Below are 20,745 nucleotides of genomic sequence, written 5' to 3'. Positions count from 1 at the left end.
CTAGTCCTTTTACATGGTAATTATACCCTGTACACTAAAGTTTAAGATTTCAATTTTTTGTTTTATCTTTACGAAAATGTTAATTTGCAACTTTCCAGAAACTACCTGGACAAAATCAAGCAGCTATATTAATGTACTAGTACTCCAGAGATCAGGCATCAAAATCCAGAGATTTAAATTTAAGAACCACCATCCCACCCAGTGAATTAATTTAGTTCATTAAATAAGCTTTCACAAAAAAAAAGCCAGGATCACGAATAGTATCCATCAAACTACTGTGTCACAGAATCCAAGCTGGCACATTAAAGTCAATTTAGGAACTGGTCTTACATCTTCTGATTTCTTCAAGGTTTTCAACCTACAGTTTATGCTTTAACTATCCTTCACAAACTTTATCCAATCACTACAAATGCTGATAAATTTGGACGAATAATCTACATCAATTTGGGCACCAGATAGGAAAAATCCAAAAGCAATCGTGCAAGTTCAACTTTGTTTACACATTAGGACTTGACCAAAACTTCAGTGTTGTCTAAAATCAGACATTTAATGGCCTACCATTATCAGCATTGTACCTTTCAGCCAACACCACAGACCTCACATTTTCTGGACATCTACTGTCTGCCTGTGGCATACCTTGGGATGAGGGTAGGCAATGACCCAGATATCCTCAGCACTGACTTGATGATGGGTCACAAAGTGCAAATGAAAGCCCTGTTGGCAGCTGATGGAGTAACATTGTTTCAGATTGCTCCTACCCTGTTTACTTAATTGTCTCCTACCAGCCTTTTTTTTGAAACCTTATTATAATGCTTTAATACTGCTTTGCTATGGCTGGGAAAAGAACAAAAGCTTCTGCTAAAGAAAGAAATAGAAGATGAATCCCCAGTCACTCTGGATTCAATCAGTGACTTCCTTAAACAGCAAAAATCGGAATTTTCTGAGGAGTTTCAACGACTTAACAGCAAACTGGATACAATTCAACAAACTCTATCTAAGCATGAGATCCGAATTCAGGAAAATACTGCGAAGCTGCTGACACTTGAAGAGGACGCTGACGATACAATTAAACTCTGTAAAGAGTTATCTTTATCCAATGATAAAATGATGAAAAGGATCATCAGTCTCGAAAATAGAAACGAGAAATAATTTGCAAATTCTGGGTCTTGAAGAATCAATTGAAGGCACTGACCCTCTGAAGTTTTTAATCAAACTTTCTGAAACAGCTATTCCCTGCTTTATTCACTTCCGAGCCGAAGCTCTATCGAGCATATCGCTCACCGATTTTGACGCCATTGTTGGCGGCGGCAAGACCCAGATCAGTCATTCTAAGCTTTCATGAATTTCGTATTAAAGACCTTAAAATTCGCCATACCCGTCAACAAGGAATGATCGATTTCCAAAGTTAAAAGGTTAGATTTCTGGAAGACTATTCACCTGAAGTTATGGCTGATCGCATGAAGTATACAGTTATATTGGAATTTTACAATAAAGGATATAAACCATCCCTTCAGTTTCCTGCCCGTCTGAGTATTGTTTTGAAGGACAGATTGAGAAAAAGAATAAAGTTGGATGAAGAAGCAAAAGAGTTTCTGAAGGATGAAGTCTAAAACTGATATTTCTTATTTAATCAATTTTTTCTTCGGTTAATATGAATCTGAAATAAGGTTTCATTAAGCTTATGTTGTTCATATATTGCCTTTCATTTTTTTTTGATACTTTTTTATTATATCCCTTTTTGAGGCTTTATTTTAATACAGCTTTCTTTGAATTAGTTTTAAACTGATCCTTTCATATTTTCGAATACCGAGTTATTTTTCTTTTTATGTTGTGTCTTGGCAGGGACATAATAACCTTCTAGAACTGGAGTTTTTTGTCAACAGGATTTTTTGGAGAGGGAACTTAGTTCTTAGCTCGCTGACTGCTTATTGGTCAACTTTCTTGCTTTGGGTGGAGGAGGGGTAGGGTCTATTTTTTTTCCTCTGGGAGCTGTGTTGGGTTGAATATATGATTGCTTGTCTGAATACCTACCTTACCGTTTACTTTCTAGTTTTAATAACTTATGGCCAGATCTTTTAATTACATGTTGATTGGTATTTAAAATGGTTCGAAATATTAACTTATTTAGTTTGAATGTGAAAGGGCTGAATCACCCCATCAAAAGTAACAAAGTGTTTGCTCATATTAAATTAAAAGCACCCATTATTTGCTTACAAGAAACACACATACGCAGCTGTGACAGCTTACGTTTTTTTACTCGGTGGAAGGGTATGCAATTCCATTCTTCGTTTAATGCAAAATCACGAGGAGTTTCGATTCTTGTAGCTAATACAGTTCCCTTTGTTCAGCATAAAGTTGTTTCGGACCCTAATGGTCGATTTGTTATTGTATCAGGGAACTTAGACAGTAATTTGATTGTTTTTGCTAATGTATATGCCCCAATGTAGACGATCCAGGATTTTTTGAACATCTATTTTCATTTTTGCCAGATTTGTGTACTTACTCTAGTGATGGGAGGAGATTTTAACTGCTGGTTAGATCCAGTATTAGATCGCTCATCTATCAAACCAGCCACACTTAATAAATCAGCTTTGTTTATCCAATCCTTTCTAACTAAATGTGGTATAGTTGATGCTTGGCGTTTTCTCCATCCGACAGACAGGGAGAATTCTTTTTTCTCTCATGTTCATCATTCTTATACCAGGATTGATTATTTTTTATTGATAGTCAAATGATTCCATAAGTTTGATCGATCGAATATAAAGAGATTGTTATTTCTCACCACTCTCCTGTACTTCTATCTTTAAATCTTCCTGGTCCTATCCCTATGAGTAGATTTTGGTGATTTAATCTGTTATCCTCTGTTATCCGATGAGGACTTTTTAAAACTTATGGAGAATCAAATAACTCTTTTTTTGAAGAAAATACATTGGAAGAGACATCTAGTCTTATTATATGGAATACTTTTAAAGCATACATCCGGGGTCAAATTATTTCTTATACCGCAAACATCATTAAAAAAGCTAACAAAGAGAGAAATGAACTAGCCAATCAGTTAAAACAACTGGACCATAAATATGCTTCGGTACCCGATCCTGAAGCATACAAGAGACGTGTTGAAACTAAAGCTAAATATGATCTTCTTTTAATGTATCCAATTGAAAGCCAACTTTTAAAAGATAGAAGTCAATTTTATATTCACGGAGATAAAACTGGTAAGCTACTGGCTAATCAATTGAAGCCATTTATAGCCAAGAGGCAAATTAAAGAAATAGGTAAAATTAATGGGGATATGACAACTGACCACCTTGAAATTAACGACATTTTTAGGGAACTTTATTCTAATTGTATAGTTCTGACTCTGTTAATGATAATATTGCAATAATTTTTTAGATCAATTAAATATTCCTAATCTTTCATTAGATGATCGTAGGCAATTGGATCAACCTATTTCCCAGGAGGAAATTGCTCAGGCTATTTGAGAATTGCATTCTGGGAAATCCCCAGGCCCCAATGGATTCTCTGGAGAGTTTTATAAGGCTTTTTCCTCTTTGCTTATACCACACTTATGTTCTACCCTTGCAGATTCCTTTAAGGTAGGAAGGTTACCGCAATCTTTTTACGAAGCTTCCATTTCACTCTTTCTCAAAAAGAATAAGAATCCTACTGAATGTTCTTTGTACAGACCTATCTCTTTACTCAATTTTGATACTAACATTTTATCTAAAGTGTTGGCTCGCAGACTTGAAAATATTATATCTTCTATAGTTTTGGATGATCAGACAGGATTTATTAAAAATCGATATTCCTATTTTAATATACAGCGTTTGTTAAATGTTCTCCGTCTAAGGAAATAACGGAATGTGTGATATCTTTGGATGCAGAGAAGGCTTTTGACAGAGTTGAATGGAACTATCTATTTACAACCTTAGAAAAATTTAATTTTGGATCTAATTTTATTCATTGGATTAAATTAATTTATTTATCTCCCTCCGTTTGGGTTCTTAATAATTTTCAGAATTCTAAACCCTTTAAACAACGTGGAACTAGACAAGGTTGTCCTTTGAGCCCTCTGCTCTTTGATTTGGTATCAGAACCCTTAGCAATTGCTTTTTGAGAGACTGAAGAGATTACTGGTATTTTAAGGAGAGGTACTATTCATAAAGTGTCACTCTATGCTGATGACTTATTGCTTTTTATATCTAATGTTACAACCTCCTTACCATTTATGTTCCGTTTAGTGACTAATTTTAGTCAGTTCTCAGGATATAAATTAAATTTACAGAAGAGTGAACTGTCTCCTTTAAACAACTTAATACCAACTGATACTAAGCTTCCTTTTAAAATTTTAAGAAAATAATTTACGTATTTAGGAGTAGCAATTACTAAGGATTATAAAGATTTATTTAAGGAAAATTTTTAAGTTAATTGAATTATGTTAAAAGAACACTTTCTAATTGGTCGCCTCTCTCTTTATCACTGATTGGCCGAATCAATTCTATTAAAATGAATACCTTACCTAAATTCATAGAGCTTTTTTCAAGCTGTGCCTGTTTTTATTCCTAAATCTTTTTGTGACTCTTTGGATTCAATTCTTTCCTCCTATATATGGAAGAATTAAAAACCTCGTATAAATAAAGCTCATCTTCAGAAAACCAAACAGAACGGAGGATTTGCCTTACCCAATTTTAGGTTATATTATTGGGCAGTTAATATACGAAATATTACGTTCTGGATATATTACATTAACCATTAGAATTGCCCCACATGGGTTTCTTTGGAAGTCAACTTCCATTAAAATTTTTCCTGTATTTCTTTACTTAGATCACTTCCTTTATTTTTAAATAAACTAATTGACAATGTGGTGGTTAAACATACATTAAGGATTTGGTTACAGTTTAGAAAACATTTTGGTTTATTGAGATTCTCCCCCTCAAGTCCCATATTTTCTAATTGTTTTTTTAAACCATCTTTAATTGACTTATCTTTTAAAGAATGGGATAGATTGGGTATTAAACGATTTCAGGATTTGTTTGATAGAGGGAATCTCTCTTCTTTTGTGCAACTTTCAACGAAATTTAACCTATCCAACTTTTTTTCCATACTTACAGATTAGAAATTTTTTAAGATCTCAATTACTTACATTTCTTATACATCAAGATAAGAATATAATAGATACAATTTTTAACCTGAAACCCTTCGATAACGGTTCAATATCTCACATTTATGGTCTACTGTTGGGACTGAAAAAGGCCTCTTTAGATAAAATTAAAGGAGATTAGGAAAAGGATTTACAGATTCTCATATCTGAAGAGCTGGAAGATTACTTTAAAATTGATTAATTCTTCATCATTATGTGCTTGTCATTCTTTATTACAATTCAAAGTGGTACATAGAGTTCATATGTCTAAAGACAAGCTCTCCGTTTCTACGCAGATATTAGAGTGAGTTTTTTTGGGTAGATGATTTGTTTACACTTAAATAACTTTGGCCACCAGACTTCTATTTGACAAAGTACTGTGGATTGAGTCCACAACAATGCGCTTCCTAAAAAGGTGTTAATACCAGATGTTTCTGGCACCGTAGTTTGACCTGATGTTGTAGTTTCGAAGACAGTATTATCTATACATTATAAATATTAATTGTCTTCTATGTTAGCGCGTAAAATGCCAAATAAATGTATTGTGGATTTAACTTGCATTCCAGACATGTTGGCGTTGGAAGGAAAAGGATGAATTCAGAAGGTGTGATGTTTGTATGTAGCTTCAAAAGGAAGCAATGTCTATAACTTTTTAAGTAGCGATTGCCTTTGTGTTTAACATATAAATATCAAGCCCACATTGGACTAGCAGACCTTGCTACCGAAAGCATCTCCATCCGTAGATGCCTGCTGTACCTTGTTGTGTCGAATAAAGAAGCTGCTTTGTATCTACCAGTGACTCTGTCTCTCTGATGATTTCATCCATGCTACAACAGCAGATATTTCCCCTTACTGTGATAGATGTACTAATTGAGTGGCCACAATAATTCATATGTTTTGGACATATCCGAGCCTTGAAAAGTTCTGGAAAGATGTATTTCAAACTTTTTCTGCACTTTTCAATGTCAGCTTTGACTGCCTTGTTTGGTATTGTTGAGGATAGTGCTACAAAATTGAAGTCATCTAATTTGCGGGTATTGGCCTTTATGTCTCTTATGGCCAGGAGGGCAATCTTGCACAAGTGGAAGGAGGCCACCCCGTCCACTCATGTTCAAGGGCTATCTGATGTTATGTTATGCCTTGATCTAGAGAAGATTCGTTGTTTGATTTCTGATTCTAAACATGATTTTCTAATGTTATGGGGGACCCTTTGAATTATTTTCACAATCTTTGAACTGTTATTAAAGTACGGATCTGAGCCATTATTATTATTATAACATATGGTAAGGTATTTTTCTTTTTTCTAAACCAACCAGCTAATTTTGGTAGTGGGGGTAGATTTATTATAATACAATTATTTTATCTTATTTCATAATTCAAAGCTGCAACACATGTAAACATCCTTAGCCAGAAGTACCACCTCCTAAGGTTCCCACTTCTCCAGAAATTGAGGAATTTTCAGGTGTTAAAGGAATCAAGATGTATGAGGATAGTGTAGGAAAGTGGCACTGAGATAAAAGCAACACACATAAAATGCTGGAGGAACTCAGCAGGTCAAGCAGCATTTACAGAAATGAATAAACAGTCGACATTTTGGGCTGAGACCCTTCTTCAGGACTGGAAAGTTCGGGGGAAGACATGCAGGATTTCTTGCGTTTATGAATTACTGAGATAAAAGATCAGATATGAACTCAATGAAACATGGAACTGACACAAGAGGACAATGTTCATTTCATATTCCCATCACTTGATAGCAAGAACTCCCAAGCCCGGCTGCGAAAGGAAGATGGTTGGGCAGGGGGCTAGCAACCCACCCCATACAAACCCAGAGCTACAGAAACGCCAACAGACGTTCCAGAGACCTCATCCCTGGGAAAGGAAGAATCTTTAAAGATGGGCTGCAACTTGAAGGCCTGGCCCAGGATAGAGGACTCTGGCGAGCTACCGTTGGCAGCCTATGCCCCAGTAGGAGTAGTAAAAGTATGTTGATAGTGGGACATGACTGAGTGCACTGACACAGCAAATGCAGTAGGTCCCATACAACTCTGATGTACCTCCTGTGCCAAAGCACAGAAGCCAACTAGTGCACAGGCCAGAGACTAATTATGTGATGTTCATGATAGGTATGTGTACATCTAAAGCAGCTACTCACTTCTGTTCTGCTTCGGCGAGAGATTTCCTAACTGCAGCATACTTAACATTAGCGTCTGTCAAAGCCTTCAAGATGTTTTCTTGGGCAGCGAGGTTTTGATCAATGTAAACTCTCAGCTGGTCATATTTCTTCAGTTGTTCTTCAAAGAGCTTCTGCAATCAAATTAATTTTAACAACATGATACATGCGATATTGAATAGATTATGAATGTTACTTGCTTTTCCATCATCAATTTTGCAATCACAACCCCAACAATCATTAACTATATTCTTGCAAGCAAGGTAACAGATAAATCAGCAATAGATTCTCCTATGCACATTCTTGGTGAATTATGCAAGTGCAGAATAATAAAAAAGATAGGTATCCGATATATGGGGAAAAATAAAGAATCCATTAATGAGTGCTTAAAGGCATTCAGAAAATTGATTTGTATAAATATGACAGAAAAAAAAGAGGAAGTGACTTTACAGTACACACAAAATGCTGGAGGAACTCAGCAGGCCAGGCATGCTCTGAAAAAGAGTAAACAGTCGACATTTTGGGCCTGATGAAGAGTCCCGAGTCCTGATTAAGGGTCTCAGCCCGAAACATCCACTGTTTACTCTTTTCTGCAGATGCTGCCCAGCCTGCGGAGTTCCTCCAGTATATTTTGTGTATTGCTTTGATTTCCAACATCAGCAGATTTCCTCTCGTACGTGATTTTGCGAGTCTTGTCATTTTTTTATGTGGTAAACTGAATAGCTAGAAGGAAACCCACCATTGTGGATGTAAATCTTCTGTTAATCTTCTTTACAAAGCAAACTATCTCAGCCTAGTCAGTTCCTTTTCAGAACTAATATTTTCAAGCCTTGCTAATATCCTTCTAAACCTACTCAACATTATGAACATTGCTACAACATCCTTTTCTATAATGCACTGACCAGTAAAGTACACTGTAATCTATTTGTAGTTCAATTGATACCTAGCATAATAAGCCTGTTCTTGCATTTTACATTTCAGCAATAGGAGAAAGTACCCCACATATTTTCTTAAATATTTTATATGCAGGGCCTGCTACCTTAAAGAATCTATGGATCCAAGATCCTTCCCCACACTTCTTTATATCCAACCACAATGCGCATTTCTTTTCTTCTTTCACCTTCCCCATGTATTGTTTTAGTCTCTTGACTAAATTCCAGTTCAGATGCATGTGGTGACATAACTAATCCACTTTCTAAATGAAACCAGAAAATGGTGGAAATATACAGGCAACATGTAGAGAGAGAAACAGTTCACGGTTTACATCTGCCAGAACCAAAGAGAAAATAGGATAATTTGAAGTTGCAGAGTTGGTAGGAGTTGGAAATGGAGGACAAAGGATAAATACCAGTGTTGCTACGAGGACCAGTTGTAGAGATCCACCAAAGTAATGGATTAAGGGGAGCAGTAATAGGTTGATTAATATAGTGAGAAGCACAGTGTGTTGCAACAGAGGGGCACGACTAGCAGGATAGTCTGTACTAATGCCGAAGAGCTGGGCTAACCAATAATAATATACAGCAGAAATAGTCAATTCCAATATAGATCATGAACTACATAAACTACAATATTTTAACCAGGAGGTCTCAGATGCCGAGATGAAGCATTAAAAATGATATGCAACAAGCTCAGATTGCCACTGCATGCTGAATGGAAGTGCTTTAAACGAAGCAACTGCAGTGATTACTACAGTATTATAAAGCTGTGTATTAGATCCTGATAGTTATTGACAGAGGAATTAATCTAGCGTCCACTGCCACGTTCTTTTGATTCAATACAAATTAATAAAATCAGGGCAGACAGCAAGTGTTGAAAATGGACTGCCTTCCTGCAATACTTTCTACTCATTTGATCATCTTGCCATAATCAAGACTACACTTAACATATCCTAAACTGCACAAATCCAGAATTTTTGAGTTAGTCATATTAGTGTCATAGAGTTGCTCACCAACCTTCATTTCTGAATGGTCTGTTGTAACTAGGGTTGTAGTGATATCATCCTTTTGAATGGCATCTCTGAGCTGCTGTAAAAGAGATGAGCGCTGGTCTCTCATTTCTTCAACCTTCAATAAAATACGTTTCATGTTCTGCAGTGTAGCCTTTTCCTCTGTGAAACAAAGAACCAAAAATATTGCTAGGCATTGCCATACCTTGGGACAGGGATTTTGACTGCATAAATAGCCAAATTGAAAAAAAAAAACAATTTTACACAAATACATCCAAACAAATAGAAAACACAGCTTAATACCATCTGAGACAGTGGGGCTTGGAAGAGCAGCTCGAAGATCTTCTAAGGGTCCACTTAGCAGTCGCAAGTTATTAATGTGTAAGTTCATTGCTTTGTGCAGCTCAGTATTGGTGAAGCTAGCTTTCTCATGCACTTCCATATACTTGGACCATTCCTTGCTGAGTTCCAATGTTTTGCCTTGCTGGGTCATTTTCCCAGTCACCTCTTGAAATTTCTTCTCCATTAATTCATCCTGGTCTATAAGTTCCTTCAATTCTCTTAATGACACTTCCACATCAGTGTAGAGTCCAGACAGAACTGTGAGGGGAAAAAGGAACTAAATTAACATTTGGAGAGCAATTTTCAATGCATATCATACAAAACTAAAACAACCAGGGGAGCGGTAGGGAAAGAGTGAGAGAGTGGGGGCAATCAACAGTCAGTCTTTTCAGCCAGGGCAGAGTAATCAAATAGAAACTGTCAACAAGCTACAGATGTGGCTATTAAGGCAACATTTAAACTTCTGAACCAAACTTTTCTATTTTACCACATGTATGGGCGTCTCTTAGAAAAATAAAGCAACCCACAAAAGGAAAAGGCTGCACAAGATTGTTACACATCAGAAAATGAAAATTATCTGAGAAAAGAAATTTTTAAATTGTAGAGACTAGCACACTCCATTAACCGATAGAGCAAAGGGTAACAATTTACATTCGCCTACTAACGTACTTTGCATAGATTGAACCAAACTTTTCACAGTATCTGGTCGGACACTCAGCGCTGCACACTTTTCCATCAGGACTGGAGGTATGTGATTATACATGTCTAAATTATCAACTGAATCTGGATCAATCCTCAGAGAATCCATGAACTGCCTGTTACGAAGATACAAAACAAATCAGATATTAAATTAATCCATGTGGCATTATAAATGTTATATTCACTTTTAAACTAATTGTTCAATATACAAATTAAAAATACAAGATATCATATGTATCAAAACAGTAAGTGAACAGAAGTGGGGCAGTGAACTATGTACTTTAGCTGATAACTCCTTTTAAATCATGGTATTTATTTGGGTCCAATAGAAGCGAGTCAAGACAATTCTGTACTCCTTTTAGAAAATGGACTTGAGAACTATCAAAGACAACAACATCATTACATAAAGAAATATACCCCAAATAAAAAACAAATCCGATCCTTTCTTGTATAGCTTCAATTGAAATTGATGAAAGATGCCAACTTAAAACAGGATTGAAAGGCCAAATCAACTAATATACTTAAGAAGATGGATACATTTCTAGGTGCAAAAAATATTATAGGCTAGAGAGCAGGAAAATGTATTGAGTGAGACAGATGATCAACCACAATTGTACTGAAAAGTAGAGTTAGCTCAAAGAATTGAATGCTCTATTTTTGCTCTTATTTCTTTTGTTGCTATATTACACCATACACAGTAAAAACCCCATTGATTAGTTCCAGAATATTAATACTGATATGTCCCTACAAATCCATTTGAAAAATAAAACAAATGTCAACTCAATATTTCAACTACAGGAAGGAACCTCTGATAACCCACTCAGTTGCAAGAAAAGGTTTGTTAACCCTTTGTAATTACCTGGTTTTCTGCATTAATTACTCATAAAATGTGATCTGATCTTCATCTAAGTCACAACAATAGACACACACCATCGGTCTAAACTACCAACACAAAAACAATTGTACTTTTCTCATCAATACTGAGTGCACCATTTAAACAATCACACTCTAGCTTCAAAAAAGTATGTGAACCTCTAGGGTAATGCCTTCCACAAAAGCTATTTGGAGTCAGGTGTTCCAATCAATGAGATGAGATTAGTGGTGTAGGTTGTAGAGGTGCTGTACCCTATATAAAAAAAAGAAAATCAGGTTACTGACAGAGCCTGCTCTCCTCAAGAAAGATCTGTTTATGTGCAGCATGTCTCGATCAAAACAACTTTCAGAGGACCTTAGAAGAATTATAGAGATGCATAAAGCTGGAAAAGGCTACAAAATCATTTCTGAAGACCTGAGTGATTATCGGTCCACAGTAAGAGAAATTGTCTACAAATGGAGGAAATTCAGTACTGTTGCTACTCTCCCTAGGAGTGGGTGTCCTGCAAAGATCACACCAAGAGCACAACGTAAAGTGCTGAAGGAAATGTAAAAAAAAACCCTAGAGTAACAGCAAAAAACCTGCAGAAATCTCTAGGACCCGCTGAAGTTTCTATTCATGTGTCCACTATAAGAAAAACACTGAAAAAGAATGGTTCATAGAAGGACACCACAGAGCAAACAACGGCTCTCCAAAAAAAAAAACATTGCTGCACATCTCCAGTTTGCGAAAGATCACCTGGATGTTCCACAACACTTCTGGGACAATGTTCTTTGGACATTGAGGAAACAATGAATTCAAAATTGTATCAAGACATTTTACAGGAGAATATCAGGGTAGCAGTCAGTCACCTGAAGCTTAATAGAAGTTGGATGATGCAACAAGACAATGATCCGAAACACAAGAGTAAATCAACAAAATAATGGTTAAAATGAAGAAAATTTGTATTTTAGAATGGCCAAGTCAGAGTCCAGACCTTAACCCAATTGAGATGCTGTGGCATGACCTGAATGGGGCAGTTCATGCAAGGTATTCCAGAAATATTGATGAACTGAAACAGTTTGGTATGGAGGAATGGTCTAAAATTCCTCCTTGCTGTTGTGCAAGTCTGATCAGCTGCTACAGGAAATGATTGGTGGAGGTTATGGCTGCTAAAGGAGGTTCTACCAGTTATTAAATACAGGGGTTCACATTTTTTTTCCAGCATGGACAGTCTGTGAATGATTAAACTGTGTTCAATAAAGACAATTGTTTGTGCGTTAGCAGCTTAGGCAGATTGTATTTATCTATTATTGTGACTTAGATGAAGATCAGACCACATTTTATGAGTAGTTAATGCAGAAAACCAGGTAATTGCAAAGGGTTCACAAACTTTTTCTTGCAATTGTAAGTGACAGTTAAGCTATAAGAATGTAATAATACAGTTACTTGGTCATCGGTTAATCAGGGCATCCACTTATTTGAGGAAACTCTTAAAAGTACAAAAACTAATCCAGAAAACAGCCAAGATTCCCTTTGTTTATTTGGGACACTATGCTGCTTAACTGGCTTCAGGGTTTAATTGGCTTTACACCTTCTTAATCATTTTCATAAAACTCAGCTATTTGGGCAGCCATTTAATTGGGCCTAAGAGTACTAATCTTGATGTGTCCCATTAACCAGAATTCACTGTATATTAGAAATTCCCAAGGTTTTTAAACACCTTGCACAAGCCATGGTTTGAAAACTCAAAAGATACTTAAAACTTTCTTGCAAACACAATGGGATTCCAAATTGGCACAATCCAACATTAACTGCTCACATTTTTTCATCCTTCATTAGTGCCCATGGTTTATTTCAACTGTAGTTATGATGCCAGCTTTTCTCTACAATTAAAGCTAATGAGCATATGCTTTTCAATTCGTTACTGTAAACATGAGCATCACAGTTTACATTGAGAGAAATTTCACGAACTTTTTACTACATTCAATGACTAATTTTTCTGTGAAATTTCTCTCAGCAGTGCTTACCTTAGCTACTTTTAAAAAATATACACACACATTTCCCAACAAAATTTGCATAATAAATTATTTTTGAAAATATTGCTACTACTGTGCAGGCAAAGGTATTAATTTTGCCACAATACCTACTCTAAGACTTCATTCTTGGTGTCTATTTTATCAACGACTTCACGCAATAATTTTGCTTTCTCTTCACTGGAAAAAAAATGAAAAGCAGAGATTACAATCACAAAGGTATATTAAGAACAAAATGGCTATAAGAGATAGAAAAGAAAACAATGGTCAAAACACAATTGTATACTAATATTAGAATCAATGTTTACTTTTCAGTAACATAGCCCTGCATCAAAATTCCACATCTCATGCTCACCTGTACAGAGACGAGGCTTCGTGAGCTTCAATTGGTACCAATTTTGCAAAGATATCAGGACCAGTCACATTTGGATCAGTTGGGTTAACAGGAAGGGCTTTTACCAGAGACGCTCCTATTAAAAATAGGTTATTACAGGGTTTAAACTATCTGTATTTATTTCCAAAAATAAAACTGCAATTAATGATAAACTATAGCTCTGTAGTTTATTGTGTAAGTTTCCAAATAAACAGCTTACTTTGAGGGTTTTATATGAGACACAGTATTATCTAGATTACAGCAAGGAAAGTGTTTGAAATGAAGAATCCAGCATTTTTAATCCAGCAAAATGTGTTAGATGAGAGCTAGTATCTCTACATAACATCTTACATAGGGAGAAAAATTATTCGGCTTCATGAAAGAAATGCTCAAAATACTTGGTAGAATCATAGTAAGCCTGCCTTTCACAGACGTCAGCGAATCAATGGGAGGAACAGCCTCATGGTAGATGAAGTCATTATCCTTCTTGGCAGCAGTGTACCTACACACAAGAAAGGTTATTAAAACTGTAGGAAAAAAAATCTCCAGATACATTTCTCCAATATTTCTTCTCACCCAAACTTCAAAATGTGAAATATGTTGATAACACTATCAAGACAGAAGTGAAGAGAACTAGGAAGTGCTCCTCCAACTGCATAATGAGACATCAACTAGAAAAGGTCCTCACAGTGGACCTAACAGCGTTAACTGATCTAGGATAGGATACAGAGCAGGAAGTGACAAGAGAACCCTGAATGCAACTAGGGAATAAGATGCAGATTCACCTCATAGCACCAGGGCTTAGAATTAAAATTATAAAGTAATGGCGCATATATTTTGAATTTCTTTGACAATTGCATAAATGTAGTGTGATGCTGTTGTGGGACATGCACTTTCAGTGATTATTTTCAACAGTGAATGGCAAACTGGCTTTAAGATGTATCATAATAACGGTGCTAGTTACGAGACACACTACTTAACCTACTTACATTAATTGATTCTCATTCACATTTTTTGCTATCAAAAACTATTATGCAGAGGTCAGTCATTTTTTCTACCACATGCCACATACAGTGAGAGTGAGCCACAGCAACAACTAAATGGCAAAACTGCATTTTGTTTCAGCAGCACATTGAAAAGTGCAAGAGAGGGTAGAAATTGATTGCTTTACTTGTCAACCTTCAATATAAAGATAGTTGCAAACTTCAGTATTATCCTTTGCACTTACATACCAAGCTTTGCCATTGATAATTTTTATTTCCATTAGTTATTTCAGTGTTTTATTTAATCGATTGATTTTTTAAATTAACATTAAAGATAAAAATAATGACGTGGCTTGTTTCATTATCACCATTACTGATCCTAGTTTTCTTTTTTTATTAAGTCAAAGGGAATTAAACAGGGTAAATATAGAGAAAGCCAGAACAAGCAGCACAATCTAAAATCTTGTATGAGACCATTGAGGACTGAGATTGTAAATAGTTTTACCAAACTGCAGGACAAATCTCATGTACAAAGACCAAGAATTTTATTATAGCATAAAATCAAGGACACGGACCAAGTGTGGAAGCAAGGGAGGAGGAGAAGATGGCACAACGCAGTGCGCGCGGCCTCTCCAGTGAATGATATCTGTAATCTGTCAAGTAGGGTACCGTGCACAATTCTGATTTGATGGAGGCAGACGTGAGAGTACGGAGGAACATCTGGAGAAACTTCTGAAGTGCTGCTGCTACTGTGTGGTAACCGGAATCTCCGGAGCAGAAGGCCCCAAATCCTCGGCTTTGCTTGTTTCAGCGGCCGGGGCGAGGTCGAAGGCGCTTGGCAGAGGATGGCGCTCGGGAGGCTATATCGGAGGGGCTGGTCGGAGGCTCGAAGTTTTCGGATGGACAGACTCAGTGTCGGCTGTGGTCGGGTGCTTCCAATGCATCGGCAAGTTGTCGGTGCCTGGAGGTTTATGGCAGGGAGTTTCTCCCTTTTGCTGCCTGCTACCAGGAACTCGGGAGTCGATCGGGACTTGAGACTTTTTTTTTTACCGTGCCCATGGTCTGTTCTTTATGAAATTATGGTACTGCTTTGCACTGCTGTAACTATATGTTATAATTATGTGATTGTGTCAGTGTTAGTCTTTGGTCTGTCCTGTTTTTCTGTGATATCACTCTAGAGGAACGTTGTATCATTTATAATGCATGTATGCATTTCTAAATGACAATAAAAGAGGACTGAGTATTCTCATAATCTAATCTAATCTAAAAAAAAATTGCCAATGATCACCGAAAGGAGTTCTCCACATTCCAACACACATCAAAGTTGCTGGTGAACGCAGCAAGCCAGGCAGCATCTCTAGGAAGAGGTACAGTCGATGTTTCAGGCTGAGACCCTTCGTCAGGAACAGCCTGAAACATCGACTGCACCTCTTCCTAGAGATGCTGCCTGGCCTGCTGCGTTCACCAGTAACTTTGATGTGTGTTGCTTGAAATTCCAGCATCTGCAGAATTCCTGTTGTCTCTACATACCATGTGGGTTTCCAAACACGTACTGGTTAGGATTAGTAAATTGTGGGTATGCTGTCTTGGCTGTGGAAGCATGGTGATACTTGACCTCTGCTCCCAACAATCCTCTGACTGTGTTGGTCACTGATGCAAAAGACCGTGTGTTTCGATGTACATTTGAGAAATAAAGCTAATCTAATCTTAACTCAAGTGTTTATACAGTGAATTCTAGTTAATTGTAGACATCCCACCTCTCCCGGAAGTTCCAGGAGTCTCTCGCATATTGATGGCAGCTTCCTGAAACCCGCAAATTATATACAATATCCCGGAAATTTATTTTTTTTGAGAGGGAGAGCGGGAGTGGGAGATCGAGAGCGATCATCCTGATTGGTGTCTCTGTGCTAAGTAGACCTATCAGTTTTCTCTGTGGGCGGGCTTTACAGTCAACGTCTGTCTCTCCATCAGTTAAGTTTCATGTCCTGCACCACCATGGCAGAGTGTTCCAAAAAAATATATAAAACGCACTTCACCCCAGACTACGTTAAAGTGTATACCTGCCTAATAGGGGTAAAAAATAATGACAATGTTGCTCGCTGCACTGTTTGCAACAGTGACTTTGCTATTGCCCAAATGACTGTAAAAGACATGTTGAGGTGACTTTAACAGGTGTCATTCATTCATTAGCATAGCTAATGATATTTAAACTAGCTGGCCAGCTGCTAAGGAGCCACTGTATTGATGTCCTACGTGATGAGGCCAAACTCCCTGTAGACGTGCTTAAAGTTGTAATAGAATAAAAAAAAAACTCCATGATAAAGATAGCGGAATCAAGGCATATGAGGAGAAGGCAAGATCGGGGTACTGATTGTGGATGATCAGCCATAATCACAGTGAATGGCGGTGCTGGCTTGGATGGCCTACTCCTGCACCTATTGTCTATTGATAATATAATATAAAAAAAGTGCAGAAATAGCAAAAAACTATGCCTGCTCATCAACCAAGACAGCAGCAATTGTGAATATGGCACTGGAATATTCAGAGGATCCGTACAAGTTCATCCAGACAGAAAAAAGGCCATACAGTATTTTGGTTGACGAAAACAATGATATCATGTGTGAGAAGGAATGTGCCATTTTAGCCAGGTACTAGAATGAAACACAGGATTAGGTAACAGTTGGATTTGTAGACATGCCAGTGTACAATGATGCCAAAGCTGAAAACATATGCAACTGCATTGCATCATCCATGCATGACAAAGGCTTTGAATGGTCTAACTGTGTAGGATTTAGCAGTGACACTGCAACGTGATGATTGGCAAAAACAACTCTGTCTTATCAAGAGTGAAAGCACAAGCCCCTCATATTTACAGCGTTGGCTGTCCAAGTCACCTGGTTAACATCTGTGCCAAAACTGCTGCTAAGGAGCTCTCAATGTCACCTGAACAACTGCTCATTGACATCTACTACTACTCTGAGAAAAGTTCCAAAGAGACTTAAAACAGTCTCAAGAGTTCTGCAATGTTGCCCAGGAGAGATTACAAAAGCATTGTCCTACACGCTGGCTTTCTTTAGGAAAAGGTTTGGATCATCTGCTCCACCAATGGCCAGCCTTTATTTCATATTTTGAGTCGAAGAGTGAGAATCAGAAGTCATTTCATATTCAGAAGAGGCTGAAAGACCCCCAAATGAAAACATATACTTGCTTTCTCCACAATGTCACACAATGTTTTGACAAATTCAATTTGATTTTTCAAAACAAGGCACCTATCCTCTTCAAGTTGGATCAGAGTGTAGAAGAGCTCCTGCATGACATAGCAAGCAGATTTATTGAGCCAAAGGTATTGAGAGAACAGAACATTCAGGAGAAAGATGTGAGCAACCATGAAATTCACTTCCCAGATGAAGAGCTTTTTACTGGGTACCTGGCAAGGAGGCAGTTGCTAAGCGAGGAAGCACAAGAGATCCCCCCTTACAAGACAAAGCAGTTCTTCAAAGATGCCAAAGCATTTTATGTCAGGTGCTTTCAATAAATCTTGGAGAAGTTCCCAATGAGAGGACAAATCTTGGTAAATCTGTCAGTGGTCAATACAGAGCCAAGATGAGGTGAATCCAGACCAGATTTTGACTTTAGGGGGGGGTGTGTGTGTGTGTGTGTGTGTGTGTGTGTGTATAGTTTCAAAATGTGATCAAATAAATTGTTGGCTTCTTTCCTAATGAAATGTCCTGCATACATGCACCCTTGGAGGTCGACCCGGGGGAGGAAGGGGATATGGGGTTGTGGGGGGTGGGGGTGCTACCTCCCTGAAATGAGTTTCTGCAGGGTGGGATGTCTGTAATTTGGACACCTTGGGGCCAGTATATTTTGGCCCAATTAAAGCAGCTTCCCCAACTAGCCAAGGTTTCATGGAAATAGTTAAAAAGGGATAAAAAGGACAATCTACTGTTTAAGTAACAAATTATGTACATATTTAAATGAAGTACAGAACAAATTAGAACACTGCCAAAACTACTACAGTACTACAGAAACAACAGGAATTCTGCAGATGCTGGAAATTCAAGCAACACACATCAAAGTTGCTGGTGAACGCAGCAGGCCAAGCAGCATCTGTAGGAAGAGGTGCAGTCGACGTTTCAGGCCGAGACCCTTCGTCAGGACACGAAGGGTCTCGGCCTGAAACGTCGACTGCACCTCTTCCTACAGATGCTGCTTGGCCTGCTGCGTTCACCAGCAACTTTGATGTGTGTTGACAGTACTATGGAACTGTATTAGTTCCAAAGAGTTATCGACAGAGGAATTAATTCAGTGTCCACTGCTGTGTTCTATTGATTGACTGTAAATGAACAAAATCAGTACAGACATCGAGCAGATAATGGACTGTCTTCAAACAATGCTTTCAATGATTACATCCTCCAAATCTTCATTTCCATTGTAACATTCAAGATAATTGTTGATACTTTAAAATTCTTCGTAGGTCCTAACTTGTTGAAATACTGAAATAGTTTCATTTTCATTCCTGACCATTTTTAGCATCTCCGCGTCTGAAACTGCAGTGAGCAAAACAATTCTGAATTATCTTTCTGCTTTTTTCTTGCCAACTTTTAGTGACAAAAATCACTGCGTTTTGAACACAAACACATGCAAGTGACGTTATTTAAAAATAGCTCACTCTAAGCATGCTGTGTCTAATGGCCACACGACTGATGCTAGTTAGAAACTGTTCAGCAACAGTCTCCTGTTCCCAATTAAACAGCATAATGTTGCACATATACAAAGGCGATCCCAGCTATTTTCTCTATTTCTGTTTGTTCTTTAGGAGTTGGCCCACATAAGCAGCTGCCCAATTAACTGTAATCCATTGTAAATAGAGTTTAGGTACAATTGTATACTATAGGTTTTTCTTAAGGTTAGGAATGAGTGGAAGGAGGAATAAGGGTGGATGGTGGTCAGAGAAAGAGGGATGAGGAAGAGAATGAAGCATTTATCCAAATGTCCTATCCTGACTTGTTATCTTGTGATCATTGTGGTAAACTGCCAAACAGAAACATGATTAGATTACTAATGTCATTTTGACTGAATGTTCAGTCATTTTTCCTTGCAGATTATAAAGCTGGTTAGAGTCTCTTAAGCATTCCTTTAAAATTTCGAGACTTCCAGTAAGATGACGACAAGCGAGAATACAGCGGCTTCTTGGGGGGGGGGGGGGGGGGGCAACCAAAGGTGCTTTATTTCTTTGTAAAATTTGTGTTTTTTCTTTACAATCCAAAGACAATTCTACTCCAACAGCATTGGGTGCTGCAGGGCTACTCCACTGGTGACAGTTGAAAGGGGTTGACCCCAATGTTGGACAGAGAGCTGGCCAAGTATCAAAGGTGTCACGGAGCCCACTGGGATGTCAAAGGAGCCAGTTTGGGTACAGACAGTTGACCTGGCTGCTGCCCGCTAGTCAGAAGCACTAGAGTTGGTGCAGTATAACTGTGGGAGATTGTCTTGGACATTGCACTTACGATCACAAGACTCTGTTGGACAATGATAACGCAAGTTGCTGCGGGCCTGTTACCCTTGTCTGGTGGAAGGACAGACAACACAGGGGCTGTGTAGCCTCAGTTGTAGCGAGGACTAGGTCTCAAGCTTTGGGTTGCCTGCTGCTGCAGACCAGGTGAGAGATGAGGAAGCATTTACAGCATGGTATCTGAGCTCGGCTGGGTCCTGGCCTCTGCTGTCGGTGCTGCCCTGCCATGTTGAGCTGTGGAATGACAAACTGGATTACATGCATCTGCACACTGCCAGGAGTACCATCAACTGAGCGACATTGTCGCTCAGAATCATGGACTATATATATGTTTTGTCCACCGAGTGAACATGATTCTTTGCTCGCTATTTTGATTACATTACTCACTATTTTTGACTGTGTGCTCGCTATTTTGAATATTTTGCACCTTGGCCCTTGTCTCATTCACTGTATCTATGTATAGTTTGAATAATAATTAAACTTGATTTGATTTGAAAATTTCAAATATCTTAATTATGCTTGCAGAGCATGTCCTTATCATGGACATTCACAAATTTTCCTGAAGAAAGCTAAAACGTTTAGCTTGATCCCATTTGGAAAAGCAAAGCAAAATGTCTTAGCTATATTTCAATTAGAGAGCATGGATTGCTTCAGTTAGAGGGAGACTGGCAAACTGCATCTGGAGTACT

At 37.8% G+C, this 20,745-nt stretch overlaps 1 protein-coding gene across 2 annotated transcripts in view; it reads right to left on the bottom strand.

Annotated features, from left to right (window-relative positions):
* ptpn23a (protein tyrosine phosphatase, non-receptor type 23, a) overlaps window positions 1-20,745 on the bottom strand; it is an 88,085-nt gene that overhangs the window by 21,259 nt on the left and 46,081 nt on the right. For both annotated transcript variants that reach the window (XM_072259952.1, XM_072259958.1), the window contains 7 exons: window positions 13,981-14,060; window positions 13,541-13,655; window positions 13,300-13,365; window positions 10,267-10,412; window positions 9,559-9,855; window positions 9,263-9,417; window positions 7,293-7,444 (listed from right to left, as the gene is read on the bottom strand). In XM_072259952.1, coding sequence (XP_072116053.1) covers window positions 7,293-7,444; window positions 9,263-9,417; window positions 9,559-9,855; window positions 10,267-10,412; window positions 13,300-13,365; window positions 13,541-13,655; window positions 13,981-14,060 — 1,011 coding nt within the window. The remainder of the gene's footprint in view (window positions 1-7,292; window positions 7,445-9,262; window positions 9,418-9,558; window positions 9,856-10,266; window positions 10,413-13,299; window positions 13,366-13,540; window positions 13,656-13,980; window positions 14,061-20,745) is intronic.

The sequence above is a fragment of the Mobula birostris genome, chromosome 1, assembly GCF_030028105.1.
Source record: "Mobula birostris isolate sMobBir1 chromosome 1, sMobBir1.hap1, whole genome shotgun sequence".
In the NCBI taxonomy this organism is placed as follows: Eukaryota; Metazoa; Chordata; class Chondrichthyes; order Myliobatiformes; family Myliobatidae; genus Mobula; species Mobula birostris.
The sequence above is the reverse complement of the archived record's forward strand: the minus strand, read 5'-3'. Positions and strand labels throughout refer to the sequence as shown.